General features: G+C 49.0%; 1 protein-coding gene across 3 annotated transcripts in view; it reads right to left on the bottom strand.

The window, feature by feature from the left end:
• Positions 1-2,174: 2,174 nt before the first annotated feature.
• The window catches only part of NOS2 (nitric oxide synthase 2), a 34,290-nt gene continuing 15,739 nt past the window's right edge, over positions 2,175-20,725 (bottom strand). For all 3 annotated transcript variants that reach the window (XM_029081582.2, XM_029081584.2, XM_029081585.2), the window contains 18 exons: positions 20,140-20,314; positions 19,265-19,366; positions 16,074-16,268; positions 15,369-15,451; positions 15,019-15,163; positions 14,587-14,691; positions 13,970-14,019; positions 13,697-13,871; positions 12,492-12,624; positions 10,456-10,534; positions 10,157-10,338; positions 8,670-8,833; positions 6,924-7,131; positions 6,426-6,513; positions 5,576-5,697; positions 4,374-4,519; positions 3,444-3,638; positions 2,175-2,316 (listed from right to left, as the gene is read on the bottom strand). In XM_029081582.2, the coding sequence (XP_028937415.1) occupies positions 2,233-2,316; positions 3,444-3,638; positions 4,374-4,519; positions 5,576-5,697; positions 6,426-6,513; positions 6,924-7,131; positions 8,670-8,833; positions 10,157-10,338; positions 10,456-10,534; positions 12,492-12,624; positions 13,697-13,871; positions 13,970-14,019; positions 14,587-14,691; positions 15,019-15,163; positions 15,369-15,451; positions 16,074-16,268; positions 19,265-19,366; positions 20,140-20,314 (2,431 nt within the window). In that variant the 3' untranslated portion in view covers positions 2,175-2,232. The remainder of the gene's footprint in view (positions 2,317-3,443; positions 3,639-4,373; positions 4,520-5,575; positions 5,698-6,425; positions 6,514-6,923; positions 7,132-8,669; positions 8,834-10,156; positions 10,339-10,455; positions 10,535-12,491; positions 12,625-13,696; positions 13,872-13,969; positions 14,020-14,586; positions 14,692-15,018; positions 15,164-15,368; positions 15,452-16,073; positions 16,269-19,264; positions 19,367-20,139; positions 20,315-20,725) is intronic.

The following is a 20,725-nucleotide window of genomic DNA, read 5'->3' as shown; positions in this document are numbered from 1 at the left end:
GGCAAGCGGCCTGGCCCTGTGCCCTTTGGGGTTGTGGTTAAGCACAGCTAGAAGACTGCCAAGGGCCTGGCCTCTTCTGCCATACTAGTGAGACATGGGGAACCCTGGGAGGTGGGTGGGGGAAACAGGAACGGGCTGGAAAGTTTGGGCTGCTCTCCATCCAGATTTGGAGGAGCTGACTGGATTCTCTCCTCCCTGAAGCTGGGGTAGGTAGAGTGGAAGGGAACCTCTAGATGCCCTGGCTGTCGGGTTTCAGCTGTATTGATAGTGGCCCCCCAATACCTGGTTGCTGGAGAGACGATAATAATTGTGTGCATTTGTTAAACTCTCACTAGGTACCAGGCACAGTACTAAGCACTGGGCCAGATACAAGATAATCAAGTCAGACAGTCTCCGTCCCACACCGGGCTCAAAATCCTAGGAGGAGGGAGGAGAGGTAGTGAGTTCCCAGTTTACAGAAGAGGAAACTGAGGCATGGAGCAGTTAAGGGACCTGCCCAAGGTGACACAGCAGGTAAAGCCACCAGCCTCTTGGATTGTCTTTCCCTCCTCCTCCCGCTGTTGCCTTTGCATCCGGAATTTGTCCGCCTGGGACGGGAAGGGGAGAGAGAGGAGGGAAACGTAACCAACTGGGGTTGGCGGCTGGGGAGAGAGGCAGAACCAGGTTAAGCTGAGTTGGAGGCTACTGGAAACTTTCCATTATCCCAAGGATTAGGCTGAACTAGGCTTCTGCCACAGGCTCTGGATGGAGAGAATCGAACCCAGCTCTTTGGCTCAGCTGATTTGCTGCTTCGAAGACAGCTGCTTTTATCGATGAAGTGTGAACCACTAGGGTCCGGCAACAAAACACTGTGGCTTCTCCCCTTCCCATCAAGATTCGGTCACCAATTTGATAATGACCAGATTTTAATAATGCTCGGTTATTCATACATCACACGACCTATCTTTCCCAGAAATCCCCAAAGCAAAACCGTGTGCTTTATCTTCCCCTGTGAATGGGACAGAGGTTCATGTTAACCGCTGATATGCAAATGTATATGCACTTTATATTCCTATTCCATACCTGGTGGTCATTCAGGAAGCCCATCCTTGTTATTGGGTTCCCTAGAAAGAATGAGCATTTTTTTTTCTTTTTTGCATAGGCTGTGGGCTCAAACACAGCTCAGCTCTGGGTCCACAGTGACCCTCCATGTGCAAAAGAACCTACAGAGAATTCATTTCCCCAAAACAGCTCCATTACAGACCATCCAAATCAACTCTCAGCAGAATAACTTGTGAACAAGATTTTTCTCCCCGGGAATTTAAATAAGGGTGATATAAATAACTGTACATGTTTGTTAGGCTGACATATGTTAAATAAACTCAATTAGACTTCAGTTAGCCCCAGGATGACAGAATATGATAATATACCCGGTGTAAACAGAATACCACCTGTTATAAATGATATTTTTCTGGCATCTCATTTACTTAAAATCCAGAAGGAACGAGACCTGCCCTCTGGGAACTTTCCTGGATTCTGCTCCCAATATTTGGCTGAGGTTTTTGGGAAAACTCTACTGCAATGATCCCTGAAGGGACATTATGTAACCTGTGGATTATCCAGTCTCTTTGCCGCTGCTTCTCCGTTCATCCCAAGAGGGAGGCAGGGAAAGGGAGAAGAGGAGGAACAAATCAGTTTATTTTGCTCCTGAACAGCATTAGTGTGAGGGGGAGAAGGTTGGAGATTGTAAACTCCTTCAGGAAAGGATCTGGGTCTTTTTTTTTAATGTACCTGTTAAGCACTTACTATGTGCCAGGCACTGAACTAAGCACTGGGGAAGATACAGGTCAAATCAGGTTGGACCCGGTCCCTGTCCCACATGGGGCTCACAGTACTAGTCCCCATTTTACAGATGGGGTAACTGAGGCCCAGAGAAGTGAAGTGACTTGCCCAAGGTCACACAGCAGATGAGTGGCGGAGCCGGGATTGGAACCCAGTACTTACTACTCCCAGGCCAGGGCTCTATCCAGTAGACCACGCTTTTTATCTCTCGTGCACCCTCAATAATGCTCAATACAGTGCTGCACACACAGTAGGTGCTTGATAAATACCACTGATCGATTGAAGCCTAAAATGAGGTTTTGCAATATCACAGATTTCCATTATCCTCTATCCACCAAAAGGCGCTTAAAGCATTTGCTTCATTAGGTGATATTTTAATGGACCCTTCCCTCTGGCGGTGTTTTGAACTCTTCAGGTTTCGACAGCGCTGTGTCCTTTTCCCCCCTCATAGGGAAAGGCGGTTCCAAAGATATCTTCGTGGTATCGCCTCTGGTCCTTCGAAAGAAATTTTAAAAGCAAATGATAAGTCTCTGCCCTTCAGCAAATTAGCTCTTAATCTTGTCACCTACACTTCAGTCCTGGACACAAGCTAGTTCATATAGCTGACTTCTGAGGTGATGTTTTATTGCTTACCTTTATTGCCTGTGACATTTGACCTCAAATCTGCACATTTCAATCTGTCTTCGATTTTACCTTTTGGTAACACTATCACCTTGGATAGTCCTGTCTTTTATAGATCTCAAAAACCACACTTATCTGACTCATTCTCTCCCCAGAATAAGGATGTCGGGAAGGAGAGAGAGGTGATTCTACCTATTTTACAAATCAAGTCCCAGAAAGATTAAATTGCTTGTCCAAGGTCACCCAGCAGGGTAGAGGCAGATTCATGACTGAAGAAGCCAATCAATATATGGTATTTACTGAGCTCTTCCTTTGTGAAGGGCACTGTACTAAGCACAAGGGAGAGTACCTTCCCTCTACACTGCAAGCCAGTCCCTCTAGACTCATCGTGGGCAGGGAATGTGCCCGTTATGTTGTTATATTGTTATACATTATTATATATATATTTATACATATATTATATTGTTATATATTATTATATATACTGTATTATATAGGTTGTTATATCGTACTCCTCCAGACACTTAGTACAGTGCTCTGAACACAGTAAGTGCTCAGTAAATAAGATTGAATGAATTTAATGAAAATAGCAGGTTCCAAACTCCCATCCGAGTAGCCTAATGAACAGAGCACTGGCAGGAGTCAGACGACCTGGGTTCTAATTCCAGCTCTGCCATGTACCTGCTATGTGACCGTGGACAAGTCACTTAACTTCTCTGTGCCTCAGTTCCCTCGTCGGCAAAATGGGGATTTAATACCTGTTTTCTCTCTTACTTAGACTTTGAGCCCCCTATGGGACCCAATTAATTTGTATCTACCCCAGGGTTTAGTACAGTGCTTGACACATAGTAAGTGCTTTACAAATACTATTATTGTTATTATTACTATTATTATTATTATTATTATTATTTCCACCCTCATAGGTCCCCAGCCCAAGTCTACAGATTGGGTTGAAATCTCTCCTCATGGTTCTCACCGGGCGTAGCCCGGCCGGCCCCTACCTTCAGCTGGAAGAAATAATCTTCAGCCTGCTCCTGACTCAGGCCCAGCTTGGAGGCCAAAATCTCCTTCAGGGTCCGAGCCACGTCCCGGCCCATCCTCCCGTCTCCACAGACGTACACGTGGCCGCCATCTTCATGCAACACCCTGTGCACCTCGCCCGCGAGGCTGTTCCGCAGGATATCCTGGACGTAGACCTGAAATCAATCAATCCATGGCATTTGTCAAGCTCTTACTAGGGGCAGGGCACTGGATTAAGCGCTTCGGAGAGTAAGAGTGCAGAGAACTCTGGGGGCCCCTGGAAACGGCCCCACTGTCCTGCTTCTGCTGCTCACAAAATCTCAGGCCTCAGGGCTCGGTAGTTGCTGACGGACAGGACCCAGAATCCACCAAGGGGAAGGGGCGGGGAAGTCAAGTCTTTAGAGCCATACGGTCTGGATTGGGCCAGAACGCCTATTTTCTCCTCCTCAAGATGATTACTGTAACTTCGCCAGGCCCGTGAGTCCCGCTCAGGGCCCTGGGCCAGATCTCAGACAGATTGGACTATGGGCAAGCCATCAAATGAGCATGGACGCGGGATTTCCCCTCATCTCTTCCCCTTCCTTGGCCCAGTTCACGCGGCCTCTTACATTGCCGCCGGGAAGTCCCAAGTCGAAGTTACGCTCTACTTGGGAAAAAAATATCGCCAGCCTCCTTGAAATCGCCCCTTTCCTTTGTCAGTCAGTCGATTGTATTTATTGAGCACTTACTGTGTGCAGGCACATTTCCTGCCCTCAGTGAGCTTACAGTTTAGAGGGGGCGACAGACATTAATATAAAGCAGTACATGACAGATACGTACCTAAGTGCTTTGGGGCTGGGCATGGGGGATGAATAAAGGGAGTAAGTCAGGGGGACCCAGAAGGGATTATTTCTCTCCCTCCCCAGTCTTACTGTGGGCTGGCCTGGCTGGCGGGAGTAGGCGGTGTAGACCTCCCGGAGCACTCCCTTCTTCTTCATCTCCTGAGCCTCCTCTCGGTACAGGTGGTCCGTGTGGGAGCGGCAGCCGAACACCAAGGTCATGCGGCCCGTCTTCACGCCTGCCAAATGCACGGAGTCACAGTTACTGCCGGGGCCACCCGAGAGCGCCGGATGCCCAGGCAAGATCCGGGAGCTCGGTATGGGCCAAGGAGTCTTGGAGGCCCAACGGTCACCCAGAGGATCCTGGGAAAAGTCAACTGGGCTTCTTGGAGGAGCCACAAGGGGAGAAAATCTTTCTAGCCGAGAGGCGTATCCCAGCTGGATCATTGCTTCCTATAATTTGCTTCACAGGGACTATGTCCGACCTGATTGCCTTGTATCTACCCCAGCGTTTATGCCCCAGGCATAACAAATACCATTATTATTCTTCACAAAAGAGAAGCAGTGTGGCCTAGTGGATAGAGCACGGGCCTGGGAGACGGAAGGGCCTGGGTCCTAATCCCAACTCCAGTCTTCTCTGAGACTTTGGATACTTTCATTCAATCATATTTACTGAGTGCTTACTGTGTGCAGAGCACGGTACTAAGCGCTTGGGAAGTACAATTCAGCAACACATAGAGACCATCCCTGACCACAACGGACTCACAGTCTAGAAGACGCGTCACATAATAATAATAACGCTAATAAAAATTACGGTATCTGTTACGCACCTACTATGTGCCAAGCACTGTTCTAAGCACTGGGGTAGATACGAGTTAATCAGGCGGACACAGTCCCTGTCTCACATGAGGCTCACACTCTTATCCCCATTTGAAAGATGAGGCACCTGAGGCACAGAGAAGGTGAGTGACTTGCCCAAGGTCACAGAGCAGACACGTGGCAGAGCCAGGATTAGAACCCAGGTCCTTCTGAGTCCCAGACCTGTGCTCTATCCACTAAGCCACAGTGACCTCATCTGTAAAATGGGGATTAAGATTGTGAGCCCCAAGTGGGGCAGGAAATGTGTCTACACAGTGCCTGACATATAGTAAGCACTTAACAAATACCACCACTATTATTATTATTATTCTCTGAGAGTTGAGGGCAGATCCCTGAGGTCCCTGCTGGTTCTCCCGGAGGTCCTGGGTCTTGGGGTCTGAGGGCCGGAGGGCAGGGTCACCCCCAGGCTAACGTACCTTTTGTCTCCTTGTCGAACAAGCGCTGCTGCCAGAAACTGCGGAAGGGGGCAATCCCTGTGCCGGGGCCAATCAGGATGCAGGGCTGGGATGGGTTCTCGGGCAGCTGGAACCCACTGGCACTAAGAACCAAAGGACAACAAAGAATTTAGCGGGTGAGTCCCTGAAATATGGAGGGGGACCCCCCGCCCACCCCCGCCCTTGGCAAAGTCCCACAAGGGTGGCGCTCGGTCAGCGAATGGGGACAGCGAGTCATGGGGCCGGGAGAAGAAGATCCCGAGCTAAGACACACGGTGCCCTGACAGATGATCAGATCTCTGACCTTCTCTCTGACCCTTCTGTGGCTTAGTGGAAATAGCACGGGCTTGGGAGTTAGAGGATGTGGGTTCTAACCTTGGCTCCTCCACTCCTCCGCTGTGCAACCTTGGGCAAGCCACTTAACTTCTCTGTGCCTGACACCCCCATGTGGGACAACCTGATTACCTCGTATCTACCCCAGTGCTTAGAACAGTGCTTGGCACATAGTAAGTGCTTAACAAATACCATCGTTATTATTATTATTATTATTCTTATGTCCCCACCTCCTGAAGTTCCCCCGGCCACAGTCGCAAGGCTCCCCTCCAACCCACACCCACGGGACTGCAACTGATGGTTAGAATACAACGGCCCCTGCCTCATCTCTCTCAGGCCCCGGATGCATGCACAGTGCCCAGAGCCTAGAACGGTGTTTGGCACATAGTAAATGCTTAACAAATATTATTATTATTATTAATAAGGGGCTCACACGTGCAAAGTTGGGAAGTCACGCCCCAACTCCTCTCCATCTGCCCATCTGTGGCTGGGTACTTACCTGTGCACGAAGCAGGGGATGCTGTCCTGGGGCTCCAGCCTGCTGAGCCACGTGCTGCAGACCCCATGGCGGAGGGGGCCCTGCCCTCCTGAAGAGGGAAGACAGACCAGGAAGGCACCCGTGAGGCCCAGAGACCGTCTGGGGCCCACTGGCAGCCGAGCCCTGACCCAGGAGTAGGGGTGAGGGGCGGAAGGTGCGACCCTTTCCGGGGCTCCATGAGCCTATGGGCCCGGGTTCACTCCATCAGTCAATCGATCGCATTTATTGAGAACTTACTGTGTGCACAGCACTGTACTAAACGGTTGGGAGAGTACAATATAACAATAAATAGGCACACTCCCCGCCCACAACAAATTTACGGTCTAGACCAAAGGAGGCCCCGTGTCCCGCTCAGGTCATTTCGGGCTGCCCTCCTTTCTGCCCTTCCAATCCCAAAGTCCCACCCCGCTGCCCCATCTTACTTGTCTCGATGCCCGGCTCACGCCCTGGGGGACTCACCTCTGGTCCGGTAGCTGACCACGGCCACAGTCAGGTGGATTTCCTTGGGAGTGAGGACCTGGGAGGAGCTGATGGAGTAGTAGCGAGGCTTCAGCAGGGGCAGCTGGGTGAGCAAGAAGGCGGTGGAGACCTCGATCGATGGAAACTCTTCCAGGACCTCAAGGAAGGTGGGGCTGTTGGAGAACTTCCACGGGCGATACTCTGAGGTCTGAAACCCAAGGGCTGCATGATTGACTCCATATGGCTCTGGAGCCGGGGGCAGGGGCAGGAAGGGTGTGGGGGGGGACGGGGATAAGAGATATGGAAGGACTTCCTGAATGTAGAGATCCATCGACCTAGCAATTAATCAGTAATATTTAGAGAGCTTTACCTAGGCAGAATACTCTCATAAGCACTTGGGAGAATATGATAGAGTAGGTACAATTCCTCCCCTTAGGGAGTTAACAATCTAGTGGGGAAAACAGGCACTAAAACAAATTACAGGCAGGGGGAATAATAATAATAATGGCATTTGTTAAGCGCTTACTATATGCCAAGCCCTGTTTTAAGCACTGGGATAGATACAAGGTAATCAGGTTGTCCCGCGTGGGGCTCACAGTTTTAATCTCCATTTTTACAGATGAGGTGACTGAGGCACAGAGAAGTTAAGCGACCTGCCCGAAGTCACAGAGCTGACAAGTGGTGGAGCCGGGATTAGAACCCACCACCTCTGACCCCCAAACCCGTGCCTTTGCCACTAAGCTACGCTGCAACTGAGTTTAAAGATGTGCATGTGAGTGCTGTGTGTGTCTGTCTCTCTGTGTGTAGGGGGGATGAGTAGCTAAGTGCTTAGCGGATGAGGACTCAAGTACTTAGGTGACACAGGAGGGAAGGAAATAGGGTGGGGAGTTGAGAGATTAATCAGGGAAGGTTTCCTGGAGGAGGTGTCATTTTAGTACAGCTTTGAAAGTGAGAAGTGTAGTCATCTGTCAGATGTGGAGATGGAGGGAGTTCCAGTTGGGAGAGAGGGCACGAAGGTGAGAGAGATGAGAGCAAGGCACAGTGAATAGGATGGTATTAGGACTGAAGCGTGTGGATTGGAATAATGATAGTATAATTTTAGTAGTGTAATAGTAAGAACTGTGATATTTGTTAAATGCTTTCTATGCACCAAGCACTGTGCTAAGCTCTTGGGCAGATTCAGATTCAGGGTAATGAGGTCAGACACAGTAGAAACAGTGAAAGGGGGAGGAAGAATAGGTATTCATTCCCATTTTACAGATGAGGGCAAATTAGATTAAATGAGTCCTTGAGATTACTGGGGCTATCAGTATATTTATTAAGTGTTAACTATTTGCCAAGCACTGTGTTGGGGGCTGGGGTAGATATGAGTTAATCAGAAAGAGGCTCTCTGAACACCTGGTTCCTAGAACCAATCTCTCCATAAAAAGATCTGGTCTAAGCTTCCTGCTGGGTCAAGGTGCTTTAGACAGAGTGTTGTTTTGGGGGGTTTTTTAAATGGTATTTATCAAATGCTTACTATGTGCCTGGCATCGTACTGAGCGATAGGGTAGACACAATCCCTGACCCACATGGGGTTTACGGTCTTAATCCCCATTTTACGGATGAGGTCATTGAGGAACAGAGAAGTAAAGTGATTTGCCCAAAGTCACACAGCAGACAAGTGGCCGAGCCAAGATCAGAGCCCAGGTCCTTCTGACTCCCAGGCGTGCTCTCTCTCGGCTACTCCACGCTGCTTCTGCTCACCTGACACAGGGCCTCCAGCCTCTGTCTCTCCCCATCCTTGCTGGCCAGCTGGGCTAGTTTCTTCAGCAGGAGCTGAGTGGGCGGGGTGGTGAGGTCCAGGAAATATGTCAAGGCCTGGGAGAGTGAGCAGGGGGGCAGTTTCTTGATGCTGGTCCAGTAGTCGCCTGGAGGAGGGAGGAGAAGTCTCTGAGCTCAAGACAAAAGTTCCTGAAAACAAAAGGTTCATATGCTACAGTCCCTCTAGACAGGAAGCTCACTGTGGGCAGGCGACGAGTCTACCAACTCTGGTATATTGTAATTATAACTACGATATTTGTTACGTGCTTACTATGTGCCAAGCACTGTTCTACCCAAGGTAATCAGTTAGTCCCATGTGGGGTTTACACTCTTAATCCCCATTTTACAGATGAGGTAACTGGGGCACAGAGAAGTTAAGTGGCTTGCCCAAGATCACACAGCAGATAAGTGGCAGAGCCGGGATTAGAACCCACATCCTCTGACGCCCAAGCCTGGTCTTTTTCCACTGAGACACTCTGGAGTACAGTAATAATAATAATAATAATGATGGTATTTGTTAAGCGCTTACTATATGCCAAGCACTGTTCTCTGCACACAGTAAGACTCAATAAATACCACTGATTGACTGATTGATTGAATGCATCAACTCTGATGGAAAACTGTTCCCTCTGGATTCGCAAAGGAGCATCCGGCATCCTCAGGGTGTCCAGTGACCACCCTACCTGCTCCAGGGGTGGCGGCCACCCCCATCCCACATTGATGCCATTCGGGATCAGGAGATAAAGTGACCCATGAAAATAAGGTCACTATAAAATAGGAAGAAGAATATCAACTCTTCCCGATCTCAATCGATCAGTAATACTTATTGAGTTCTTACTGCTTGCAGAGCACTCTCCCAAGCATTCGATATTATACTCATACTGGGAAACTGATGCAAAAATAGTTTGGATCGAAAACCACTCAACAAACATCAGAGGTGTTATAGATTTCTGACCTCTAAGAGCCTCCCAGAAGTCACTTAATTCAATCCCTAGTTCCAGTTAAAACAACGTTAAACCATCCAAGGTGGTGAGTCTATCCTGGTTTTAACAACCAGTAGGAAAGGAAATTCTACGACTTCCCTCATAGTGCACTCCGAGAACGGTTTTCATTTCCCCTGACTGACTGGGCATTTCTACTGGCCCTAGAAAGTGGCCCAGTGCAAGGCTAATTTAACCCAGCCTTGAAAAAAGCCACTTGCCCGAAAGCAACATGTTCTGCCAGGCTTGTGGAAGGACTCGGAAGGAGCTGAAGCTGAGCCTGGGGTCTTCTCAGTGGGATCTCTCTCCCCCCGCAGGGATCATGAGTGGAAAAGAAAGTCAAATCTAACTCCCACCCTGAAGATGAGCTAATAAAGCGCTTAATACAATGCTTTGCACACAGGAAGCACTCAATAAATACGATCGAATGAATGATTGGAAACGACTTACCGCTCTGCCTGCAGGTTTCCAGCCGGATGGCCTGATGTGTCGGGGGAGCATCCTGGACGCGCCCCATGATGCCCTGGACTAAATCTGGCGGGTTTCCAGGGAAAACCCCAAGGTGGTCTCCCGGGTGATAGCGCACTTCCTGGCTCCTCTCTCCGGAAAGCTGGACCAGAAGGGTCGTGCGGCTGGGAGAGACACAGAGCAGGCGGGTGAAAAGCCGATACTGCAGGATTTCCTGTTCCTCTCCACCCTGGGTCTCACCCCACTCGGTGAACTACTTCGGAGAAGATCACGCCTCCCACCTGGAGTTCAAGCTCCGGAGATTCTGCCGGGATTTGAGTTTCATGGAAAGCACCTTCTGGGCGTGCAGACTGCTCAGAGCTGTAGGGGGAAATTCAGAAGAATTCAAGGTCGGGTTTTGCTGGGATGTGGGGAAATGTTTCTGGAGTGTCTGCTGATTCAGGAGCCGAATCTGAGGGGTCATACAGCACTAGAGGAGTGCCAGTCTAGCGGGGTGCCAGTGGGCAGCACATTGAGAGGTTGTCCAAGTCTCTGGGGTCAAGGCTAAGTGTCTATTGGGCTTCCGGGAGATCGTGCAATCGTATTTATTGAGCGCTTACTGTGTGCAGAGCACTCTACCAAGCACTTGGGAGAGTACAACATAACACTAAACAGACACGTTCCCTGCTCACGACTAGCTTGCAGTCTAGAGGGTAGACAGACATTAATATAAATAAATTACAGATATGAACATAAATGTTGTGGGGCTGGGAGTGGAGGGATGAATAAAGGGAGCAAGTCAGAAATGTGGAAGGGAATGGGAGAAGAAGAAAGGGGATGTTTAGTCAGGGAAGGCCTCTTGGAGGAGATGTGCCTTCGATAAGTCTTTGAAGCGGCTAGTCTATTTCCTTCTTTGTTTTAGATAACTGTGGAGTTGCTGTAGTCCTGAACAGAGGGGTTTACTGCCCCATTCTGCTGTTCTTTTTTGTTTTGTTTTTAAACGTTGTTTGTTAAGCGCTTACTCTGTTCCAGGCACTGTACTGAGTGCTGAAGTAGATTCAAGCTAATCAGGTTGGACGCAGACCCGCATGGGTGACACAGTCTTAATTCCCATTTTACAGATAAGGTAACGGAGGCCCAGAGAAGTGAAGTGACTCGTCCAAGGTCACGCAGCAGACAAGTGGCAGTGGCAGAACCCAGGTGCTTCTGACTTCCAGGCCCCGTAAGTTGCTTTTGTTCTGCTTTCTAAAGTCCTGCTGTTTCCCCTTGCCAGTGGCTTGGGACAGGGCCTGAGATCTGCTCTGGTGGAAGCTACGGGCCGACCTCTGGTGCCATATCTGTTCTGGACGGGACGACGGGTTGGCTGAAAACCTGACTGTCCAGTATGAAACAAGATGAATGGCCACCCTGGGAACAGGCCAGGTCCAGCCTGGTCCCATTCAGGTTTGTTCTGGCCCAAATGGGCCCATGGATCTGAGGGCCAGCCTAGCTAGCTCTCGGGGGCTCTAGGCTTCTTCTCCCTTCTTGCCTCTTTGGCTTGATCTGGACGAGAGAGAAAAGGTTTTCTACATCCAGCTTACAGATCCAATGGACCGAGTCCGGAGTTGGAGTCTGGCACCAAAAGGGCTACTGTGGGCAGAAAGAGGGAACCAGAGTTGCTTGTAAGATGTACTTACACTGAGAAACAGTGTAGCCTACTGGATAGAGCATTAGTCAAGGAGTTAGAAGACCTGGGTTCCGAACCCGACTCCACCTCATGTCTGTTGTGTGACCCCAGGTAAGTCACTTAACTTCTCTGTGCCTCATTTACCTCATCTGTAAAATGGGGATTCAATACCTCTTTCTCCCTCCTGCTTAGATTGTGAGTCCCATATGGGACTGGGACTGTTGTCTGACCTGATGATCTTGTCTTTTCCCCAGCACTTACAACAGTGCTTAATAATAATAACGATAATAACAATTGTGGAATTTATTAAGTGCTTACTCTGTGCCAGGCACTGTACTAAGCCCCGGGTGGATTCGAGCAAATTGAGTTGGACACAGTCCCTGTCCCACATGGGGCTCATAATCTTAATCCCCATTTCACAGATGAGGTGATGCACAGAGAAGTGAAGTGACTTACCCAAAGTAACAGAGGAGACAAGCGACAGAACAGAGATTAGAACCCAGGTCCTTCTGACTCCCAGGACCGTGCTCTTGACACATAGTAAGCGCTTAAAAACCACAATTACTAAAATTATTATTATTATTATTACTCGCCTAAGTTCTCAATAAAGTGTCCCGCACCCAGTAGATACTCAGCAAAGATGACTGATTGCACAGTGGGGGAGACAGATACCTCTGCTCAGGTCCAAAGGTTGGGAGACTGGCACAATCCTGAAGTTTTGGGGATTCCAGTTTTCCTTAGTGATGTAAGATCTGGGGATGTGAACCTTGTGCTTTCCCCGGATGTCAAAGGTTTCACAGGCCTCCTAGGGAGATACAGAGAGGGAGGAGGAGGGAGAGAGAGGGAGGCAGACAGAGAGGGAGAGAGGGAGCACATTATGGAAATACATTCACTTCTCAATAAATCAATCAATGGTATTTACTGAGCGCTAACTGTGTGCAGAGCATTGTATTAAATGCTTCTCATGTTAAGGCAGACTCACATGATAGTTTGGGTGTCTAATCCAGTACTGAATATACACCACTCTTTCTTCCAGTACTGTATGGCTACTATAGTTACAGTTATAGGGCGAACACTGGGGAACAGCGTTCTGTCCCAAACGTGCAGTGAGAGCATGCGATATGAAAATGAGGACCAGGGTGGCCTACTGGAAAGAGCCTGGACCTGAGAGTCAAAGGACCTAGGTTCTAATTCCAGCTCTTCCAGTTGCCTGCTGAGAGACCTTGGGCAAGTCACTGTTCCCTCAACCGTTAAATGGGGGTTCAATGACTGTTATCTCTCTTACTTAGTCTGTGAGCCCCTCGTAGGACAGGGACTAGGTTTGATCTGATTAACTTGTATTTTTTCCAGTGTTTAGAAGAGTGTTTGACACATAGTAAATGCTTAACAAATGCCCTATAGTAATTGGAATTTTTTTCCCCTATTTCAGTAACTAATTCTCCATCAGAGGTCTCCGGCCGTATTTTCCCAAGGACCCTAAGCAACCTATAGTTAGTTTATACCGGGCTGAGCCATCTTTTCTCTAGTTCTCTGAACCGCCTATTTTCAAGTTCAAATGTCATTATTGCTTTCACGTCTTAACTCCTCCCAGGTAAGTTATTCCTGTACCTCACAAAATTTTATAATCAAGAAGTTTTTCCTGAGGTCTAACCTAAGTACCCCCTACTGCCGCTCACCTGTGGTATCAACATTTTCATTTAACCGGTGGAGTGGAGCTCTCTGGTGAATTTTCCCAAGTACTGCATGTTTTTTGGCAGCTGCCTGTATAGGATCAATCGTTTTTGAGTGCTTTCTGTGTGCAGAGCACTCTGCTAAGCCCTTGGGACTCGCGAACTGGGGGTGTCCGATGTATTCTGGGGGTCCCGCCACGGAACTACCTTGAAAGTGTCCACTGCCCAGCTCCGGAAGGCCTCTTCCTGCCCGCTGAGTTCATCTCCCTCTCCCGTGGAAGCAAGCTGGCAGGCCCCCAGCTGGGAAAACTTCTGGTCGACCTCATGAGCGAAGGCACAGAACTGGGGGTACATGCTAGAGCCGAGGCCAAACACAGCATACCTGCCCGGAGGGGAGATGCAGAGGAGGTGGGGTGAGGGGTCACCAAACCGGACCTCATGGGGGTACCATGTCAGAGAGAAAGCGGAGAAGGGGCAAACCTGAATTTGTTGTTGAGCTCTTTCAGAGTGAACAGGGACTTCTTCAGTTTCTGGAAAAAATGGAAATCAAAAGGTGCTTCTAGCCAGAAGAACTCTCCACAGAGATCACTGTAGTCATCCCCCTGCACCTAACTCAGCCCTGACTGATGGGAGGTTTTTTTATAGTTCTTAAGTATCTCAAGAGGAGGGGTATCCCACACCCTTCCCCGCAGCCCTTTTCCAGGGTCATTCATTCAATTCATTCAATTGTATTTTTTGAGCGCTTACTGTATACAAAGCTCCGTACTAAACACTTGGGAGAGTACAATGTAACAATAAATAAACACGTTCCATGCCCAACATGAGCTTACGCGTATTACACTGAACCACATACTTCCCTGGGCTTTATCTGTCCCTTCTTCTTGATCTGCTCTCAGGGGAGAGGGAGTCTAGCTGATCACCAGCCTGATGAAGAAGAATTCTCTGAGACTTGGAAACTTGAGAAAGACTCTCTCATCCTTCTCTTGTCTACAGAGTCCCAAATCTGTTTATCTCTGCCCAAGGGAGCCCGTTTCCAGTTCTTCCCTCATATGCTGGTCCAATCCCCACCCCGATTTGTCCTACCAGGAAAAACTCACCTCTCCATTGCCTGGAGCATTTCCGTTCCCAAAAGTGCTGGTCACAACCAGCAGCAGCTTCTCCTTCTCCAAGTTGTTCAGGTTATACTCATCCATGCAGACAACCTGAAAAAATCCACATTCCAAGCTGGATTTAAAACAGGCCATCTCCATCTAACATTTTTCTCTGCTCGTAATCTGACGAGATGCGGTTCTGGAATTTACATTCTTTAAAAGCACAGCCGTTTGGCCGGCTTTTAAAAAATGCTTTAAATAAACCGTTCGGCAAAAATGTATTCTAAGAGCCATTTAATATGCCATACCCATTTTAAAGTGACAAAATATGGGGGGAGGGGGCTCTATGTGTCCTTGCTACTGGGGTCCCTTCAACTCAGGCCCGGCACCTGCAGTTCAGAGAGAAAGAGTCTTTGAGGTTCCTGAGCGACTTGCTACCTTGGTGTTGAAAGCACAGTTGAATAAATCTCCCAGGTTCCTGGCCAGGGTTTCTGATTTCCCAGTCTCTGAGGCATATAGCACTGTGGCTTTGATCCTGGCTTCCAGGGTCTTACGCATCAGCACAGTGGCAAAAAGGACAGCCCTAGAAAGGCACAGAAAGACACAATCCTCAAGGGAAGGATTGAAGCATTGTTTCATCCCGCTCTGTTCATTTACTTAGCCCCCTTCATCTTCTACCCCCACCCCCCCAACACACACACACCCATGGAAACTGGTGGTTTGTTGAAGACTGGGGTAAAAAGGAATTACGGAAGACAGGTATTACCATGTCAATCTCTCAAACTCACTTGACCAAGATGTTGAACTTGATGACTCTTCTCTTGGGCCTCCTCTTCTCATCCTGCCAGATGTGTGTTTTCCAAGCCTCTATCTTAAAGTAGTTAAAAAGTATGTGGGAGAGGGGATTGATGGGAAAGATATGGTTAATGTTGTATTGGTTTTGTCCTGGGTTGCACTTTCTTAAGTGCTTAGTCAGTGAACTGCACACAGTAAACAGTAAATACCACTGATTGATTGATAGTGGAGGAGCGAAACTGATCAGGCATAGACCTAGTTTTTTTAAAAAAATGGTATTTGTTAAGTGTTTACTATATGCCAGGCACTGTACTAAGCGCTTGGGTAGATCAAGATAATCGAGATACAAGTCCTTGTCCTATATGGGCCTCACGGTCTTAATCACCATTTTACAGCTGAGGTAACAGACTCAGAAAATTGAAGTGACTTGTTCAAGATCACAGAGCAGACAAATGGAAGAGTCAGGATTAGAACCCAGCCCCTTCTGACTCCCCGGCCTGTGTTCTATCCACGAGGTCACATTTCTCCTCTCTGTCCCTCTCAGACCTGTGTTCTAGCTGCCCCTGGCTCTCCTCTGTCCCTCCTCCATTCCCTCCAAGCTCACTTTCCTCCTATACCCGACTCTCGACTCTTCCTCCAGAGTCCCCTTACTCGCACGGCACCCCCAGCTGGGAGTCCCCTCCCTCCGGCCTGCGTACCTGGTAGTAATAGAAAGGAGACAAGATGTAGTTGAGCATCTCCTGGTGAAATACCGGAGTGAGGCTGCCCGAGATCGGGGGTACCAGCCAGACCCAGTCGGCGGGGCAGCCCCCCCGGGAGCTGTACTCGTTCTGCATGTACTTCATGAAGGCATCTGCAGCAGAATGGTGGTCTGTGATGGTCACGTTTTGTTTCTGTGTAGAAAGGAGGAAGGAGACAGAGGGCATGGCGAGGGGAACTGGGGATCCAGAGCACACGGGCTCTCTTCCGGTGAGGGAATCCCCTTTCCCCCAGCTGGGCAGTGGAATGGAGTGGACCCTTTTCCTGCCAAAATTAAATGAAATAGCCAACTAGTGGAAAGAGCCTGGGTCTGGGAGTCAGAAGGACCTGGGTTCTAATACCGGTTCTGCCACATGCCTTCTGGGTGACCTCAGGCAGATCATTTAACTTCTCTGGGCCTCAATTACTTCATCTGTAAAAGGAGGATTAATACTGAGCCCCAGTGGGACAGTGTGTGTGTCTGACTTGACTACCTTGTATCTACCCCAGCACTTACGGCAGTGCTTGGCACATAGCAAGCACTTAAATACGATTATTATTACTCTGAGGATCACAGAAGGAGCCAGAGACATTCAATATGTTCTCCCTCTCATTCTTGAAAGTACTCTTATAGTATAATATACATCAGTCAATCAGCACTACTTGTTGAGCACCTACTGTGTGTAGAACGCCATTCTTGGGAAAGCACGGTGGAGATAATAGACACGATCCCTGCCCTCAAGGAGCTTACCTTCCAGCAGGCTGAAGGAAGGTATAATCACTCCCTTCCCTGACTTGCAGCCTTCCAGAAGGAAAGGTAAAGGTTTCCTCTGCTGAAGAATTAGCCGAATTCGGGGAACACGGAAGGGGAACGTCAAACTAAATCTCCCACTGGACTGGATCCAGCCAGGAAGGGGACACACCCCATAATCCTCTGTAATGAGTCCCAGCAAGCATTGGGAATTTGCCAAGCATTTTCTGGGTCGCATCCCAAACCCAAAGGTTTGACAAATGGAGCTGGAATTCCCCCAGGGAGAGGAAATTCTGCTCTCATTTCCAGCCCTTCCATATGATGATGATGATGATGATGATGATGACTGTGGTATTTGTTAAACGGTTACTGTGTGCCAGGTACTGTACTAAGCACTGGGGTGAATACAAGTTAATCAGGTTGGACACAGTCCCTGTCCCACATGGACTCACAGTCTCAATCTCCATTTTACAGATGAGGTAACTGAGGCACAGAGAAGTGGAAGGGCTTGCTCAAGGACCCACAACAGACAAGTGGCGGAGCTGGGTTCAGAACCCATGACCTTCTGACTCCCAGGCCCATGCTCTAAACCCCTAAACCTTGCATATCTGGGGCTTTCTAGAAGTTTCCTTTTTCTTGTCCCATTTTCAATTAATCGATCCATCAGTGGTATTTATTGAGCATTTATGGTGTGCAGAACACTGTACTAAGTGCTCGAGAGAGTACAATAAAGTTGATAGGCAGGATCCCTTCCCTCAAGGAGTATCCCCTCCACTCCTCGACAAGCTTCACAGATCAAACAGAAAAGCCATCCCAACTTCCCCCACCTCCAGAGAGTTTGGGGGCCTGTTTGAGATGGGCTGGAGTGATCGCGTTCACACCTCACTGGCATCTCCTCGAGCCAGACGTCTGACGGATTGGTTTCACAGAGAGAGGGGCTTAGCGTGTTCTCTCTCTGTCAGGCTGTCAGCATTTTCAGCTGTCATTTGTTGCTCCAGCGCGGCAAGTGTGTGTTAAAAAATGTCTCTAATTTGTTTTAAACACACTTCTGTTCAATCTGTTGCAGTTTAAAGAAGTACAGTCAGCAGCAAAGCTGTTAATTAAATGCCTTAAGGAGCTTGTTAGCAAAGAGTGATGCATGGGGGTGAAGCCAGCCTATTTTGGGCCTGGAAAAGGCCCCTTCTGACTGGCCCTGGACCCTCTGACTTGGATCACTCAGGGGTGATTTGCAAAGAGGTGCTTTGCAAAATCACTTCCCGCTTCAGATGCCCACATGACCCAGGTTACAGGTCATTGGAGGAGGTAGAACTGAAGGGCAAATGGAGTCACAGAGGCCTTGCCCGCTGAAGGGACAGTTTGGGGGTGAGCCATATGGCTACCAACAAATACAGGGGGGCAGGACCACTTAGAAGCAAAGCGGCCTAATGAGTCCCAGCCTGGGAGTCCCCAGATTCTGGTCCGAGCTTTGCCCCTGCTCTGCTCGCTGACGTTGGGTAAGTGACTTCACACCTCTCTGGACCACTCTATCCCCATCGGTAAAATAAGATTAAGATGAGTGCTTTCCCAACCTATAGGATTGTGACATAGATCATCTGATCATTATAAGTGCTTAATAAGTACAATAATAATAATAATGATAATAATATCTCATAATAACCTTGCAATTTTAAGTACGTTTAGTGGTAGGCTGCTTAATTTCGCCTTATATGTGTCTGGTTTTTTTCATGGCATTTGTGAAGTGCTTACTACATGTGCACTGTACTAAGCGCTAGGGTAGATACAAGCAAATCGGGTTTGGACACAGTCCTGACCCACGTGGGGTTCACGGTCTCAATCCCCATTTTACAGGTGAGGTAACTGAGCCCAAGTAAAGGAGATAGGGATTAGAACTCATGACCTTCTGACTCCCAGGCCCGTACACCAAGCCGCTTATCTGTTGCCAGTCTCCTTTTCCTACCTTATATTCTTAGTCTGTGAACCCCTTAAGGGCCAGGGGCTGTGTCCAATTTCCACCCATGTATTCTTTCCCAGCACTTAGTAAAGTGCTCTGCAGACAGAGAGCGCTTAATCACTTCTATTGCTGCTACGCTAGTAAATTCACTGAAAGAAATGAATGAAATAAATCCACACTATATTTTTACTCTCCGCTAGAGTAAAAGATGTTCTTAGGCCCCCGTAAAAGTGACTGCTGGATAAATTAAGGGGAGGGAGAGGAATCTTAGGTGTTTATTAGATTTGGGGAGCAGAAGGGATGTTGGGTGTTGGCTTAATCTTTTGTATCCAAGCATGAAAGATTGTGTTCTCTTGGGGTCCAGCTGGGGGACCCCAGCCCAGATCTCACTCGGGAGGGAAAGGGAGATGTCTCTGCCTGCAAGAATGGTAGCGACCCCAGGAACACACCTGGAAACTGTGAAGCACTGCCACGTTAACTTCAATCACCGCTCGGTCCTTCCACAGAGATGCCGTCTTGTGAGTGTCCAGGCCCATTCTCCTTCCTACTTCCTAGCGAGGAAAGAGAGAGGAGAGAACACCAGGTCAACCATCAACTTGGGATCTGACTGGTAGGTGTCACAACTGTCCCACCTTATAGCCGCTCCCTCGACCAACATCCCGCCCCACAGCAGCTACCCTGTGACTGTCCCTCTCACAGCCACTCCCCCTGCGACCATCCCACCCCACTGACACTCACCCCGTGACCTACCCGTCCCACAGCTGCTCCCCCACGACCGTCCTGCCCGTCAGCTGCTGCCCCGCAACTGTCCCACACCAGTCACTTGCCCCCCGACCATCCCACCCCACAGCCACTCGCCCCACTACCGTCCCTCCCCACAGGTGCTCACTCCTCCACGGCCGACCCAGCCCGCAGCTGTCATCATTATTATCGTGATGGTATTTGTTGAGCGCTTACTACGTGGCAGGCATTGTATAAGCGCTGGGTGGATACAAGCAGATTGGGTTAGACACAGTCCATATCCCACGTGGGGCCCACAGTCTCAATCCCCATTTTACAGATGAGGGAACTGAGGCCCAGAGAAGTGAAGTGACTTGTCCAAGGACACAGAGCGGACAAGTGGCGGAGCCGGGATTAGAACCCATGACCTTCTGACTCCCAGGCCCGTGCTCTATCCAATAAGCCACGCCACTTCTCAGCCGTGCCGCTTCTTGGCATTTATATTATTATATTTATTTTATATTTATTATTATTCATAGTAATAACAACAATACAGCCGCTTCATCCCTCAGCTGCCCCATTCAGAGTAGGCCCAAACAACTACCTCCAGGATGTTGTAGCGCTGTACGTCGCAGAAGTCCCGGACGCCAATCTCGGTGCCCATGTACCAGCCGTTGAAGGGGCATCCTGGGAACTCCAGGCCTCCTACCTCCAGCAGCATGTTAGCCACGGCCGGCAGGGCGTACCACTTCAGATCCAACTCCTGGAACCACTCGTACCTTGAAGGGGACCAGAAGGCCCCATCAATCAGGGCCCTTGCCTCTCTCCCGAGGGCATCTGCAGAAGGGCACGGGCAAAAACACCCTTCCCAACTTTGTCGGGAGGATGAGAAAATGGGGCTTTAGGAAACTTTCCATTGGAGCCCAGAGGTTACCCCTTTGAAGATTAAATCGCCGACCCCTCTGCATTAGAGGCTTTCCATTTCCAAACTGGATTCTCAAAGACTCTCTGAGCCAGACCTCCTTGACCACTGTGGCTTAGATTGTACTTCAAAGGTTTTCCATTATGGTATTTATTAAGCACTATGTGCTATGCACTGTGCTAACTGCTGGGATAGGCGCAAGATAACCTTGGGCAAGTCGATTTACTTCTCCACGCCTCAGTTTCCTTCTCTGTAATATGGGGATTCG

The sequence above is a fragment of the Ornithorhynchus anatinus genome, chromosome 17 (assembly GCF_004115215.2).
Source record: "Ornithorhynchus anatinus isolate Pmale09 chromosome 17, mOrnAna1.pri.v4, whole genome shotgun sequence".
Classification (NCBI taxonomy): domain Eukaryota; kingdom Metazoa; phylum Chordata; class Mammalia; order Monotremata; family Ornithorhynchidae; genus Ornithorhynchus; species Ornithorhynchus anatinus.
The sequence above is the reverse complement of the archived record's forward strand: the minus strand, read 5'-3'. Positions and strand labels throughout refer to the sequence as shown.